At 56.6% G+C, this 936-nt stretch overlaps 1 protein-coding gene across 1 annotated transcript; it reads right to left on the reverse strand.

Annotated features, from left to right (window-relative positions):
• Positions 1–5: 5 nt before the first annotated feature.
• Npipb2 (nuclear pore complex interacting protein family, member B2) lies at positions 6–899 on the reverse strand (the record flags this gene model as incomplete). The annotated part of the gene is made up of 1 exon (XM_021170839.1): positions 6–899. A coding segment is annotated over exon 1 (657 nt), but the record flags the coding sequence as incomplete, so codon positions are not given.
• Between the last annotated feature and the right edge of the window lie 37 nt (positions 900–936).

Consider the following 936-nt stretch of genomic DNA (forward strand, 5'->3'; position numbering starts at 1 on the left):
GTTGGGGCCTCTGCCCTGGGCTTTGGGGGTGCAGACACCTCAGTTGGGGCCTCTGCCCTGGGCTTTGGGGGTGCAGACACCTCAGTTGGGGCCCCTGCCTTGGGCTTTGGGGGTGCAGACACCTCAGTTGGGGCCTCTGCCTTGGGCTTTGGGGGTGCAGACACCTCAGTTAGGGCCTCTGTACCCGGCTTTGGGGTGCANACACATGGGTTAGGGCCTCTGTACCCGACTTTGGGGCCGCAGACACAAAGGTTAGGGCCTCTGCACCAGACACAAAGGTTAGGGCCTCTGCAGGCTTTGAGGGTGCAGACACATGGGTTAGGGCCTCTGCAGGCTTTGGGGGTGCAGATACCAGGGTTAGGGCCTCTGCACCAGGCTTTGGGGGTACAGACACCAGGGTTAGGGCCTCTGAAGCAGGCTTTGGGGGTGCAGACACCTGGGTTAGGGCCTCTGCAGCAGACTTTTGGGGCACAAACACCTGGGATAGGACCGCTGCACCAGGCTTTGGGGACACAGGNAACTGGTTTAGGGCCCCTGAATCCAGTTTTTGGGGCACAGACTCCTGGGTTAGGGCATTTGCCTCGGGGCACAGACACCTGGGAGTCTGTGTTGAGGCTTTGGGGGCGCAGAGATACAGTCGGAATGCTTTTGTAGTTTCCCATGGTGTGAGTATGGTTTTGTTTTCTCCAGTTTGCGTCCTAGTTAGAACGGCTCTGCAAGTTCTGTGGATTCTTACTGTAAAGCAGGCAGGTGGCACCAAATGCTCACAAATGGCTTTGCTGGGTCNGCAGTGATGCAACAGGCNGCGGATTTCCCACAGNTGTAAGAGATCTCAGNCCTAAGCCTGTGTGGTGCTTCTTTAAGTACAACACCGCCACCTCCTGGTGTTACAGCACACTGCATCCTTTAGGGCAAACAAAGTACAAGTATATTAAA

Source organism: Mus caroli, chromosome 8 (assembly GCF_900094665.2).
Source record: "Mus caroli chromosome 8, CAROLI_EIJ_v1.1, whole genome shotgun sequence".
NCBI lineage: Eukaryota > Metazoa > Chordata > Mammalia > Rodentia > Muridae > Mus > Mus caroli.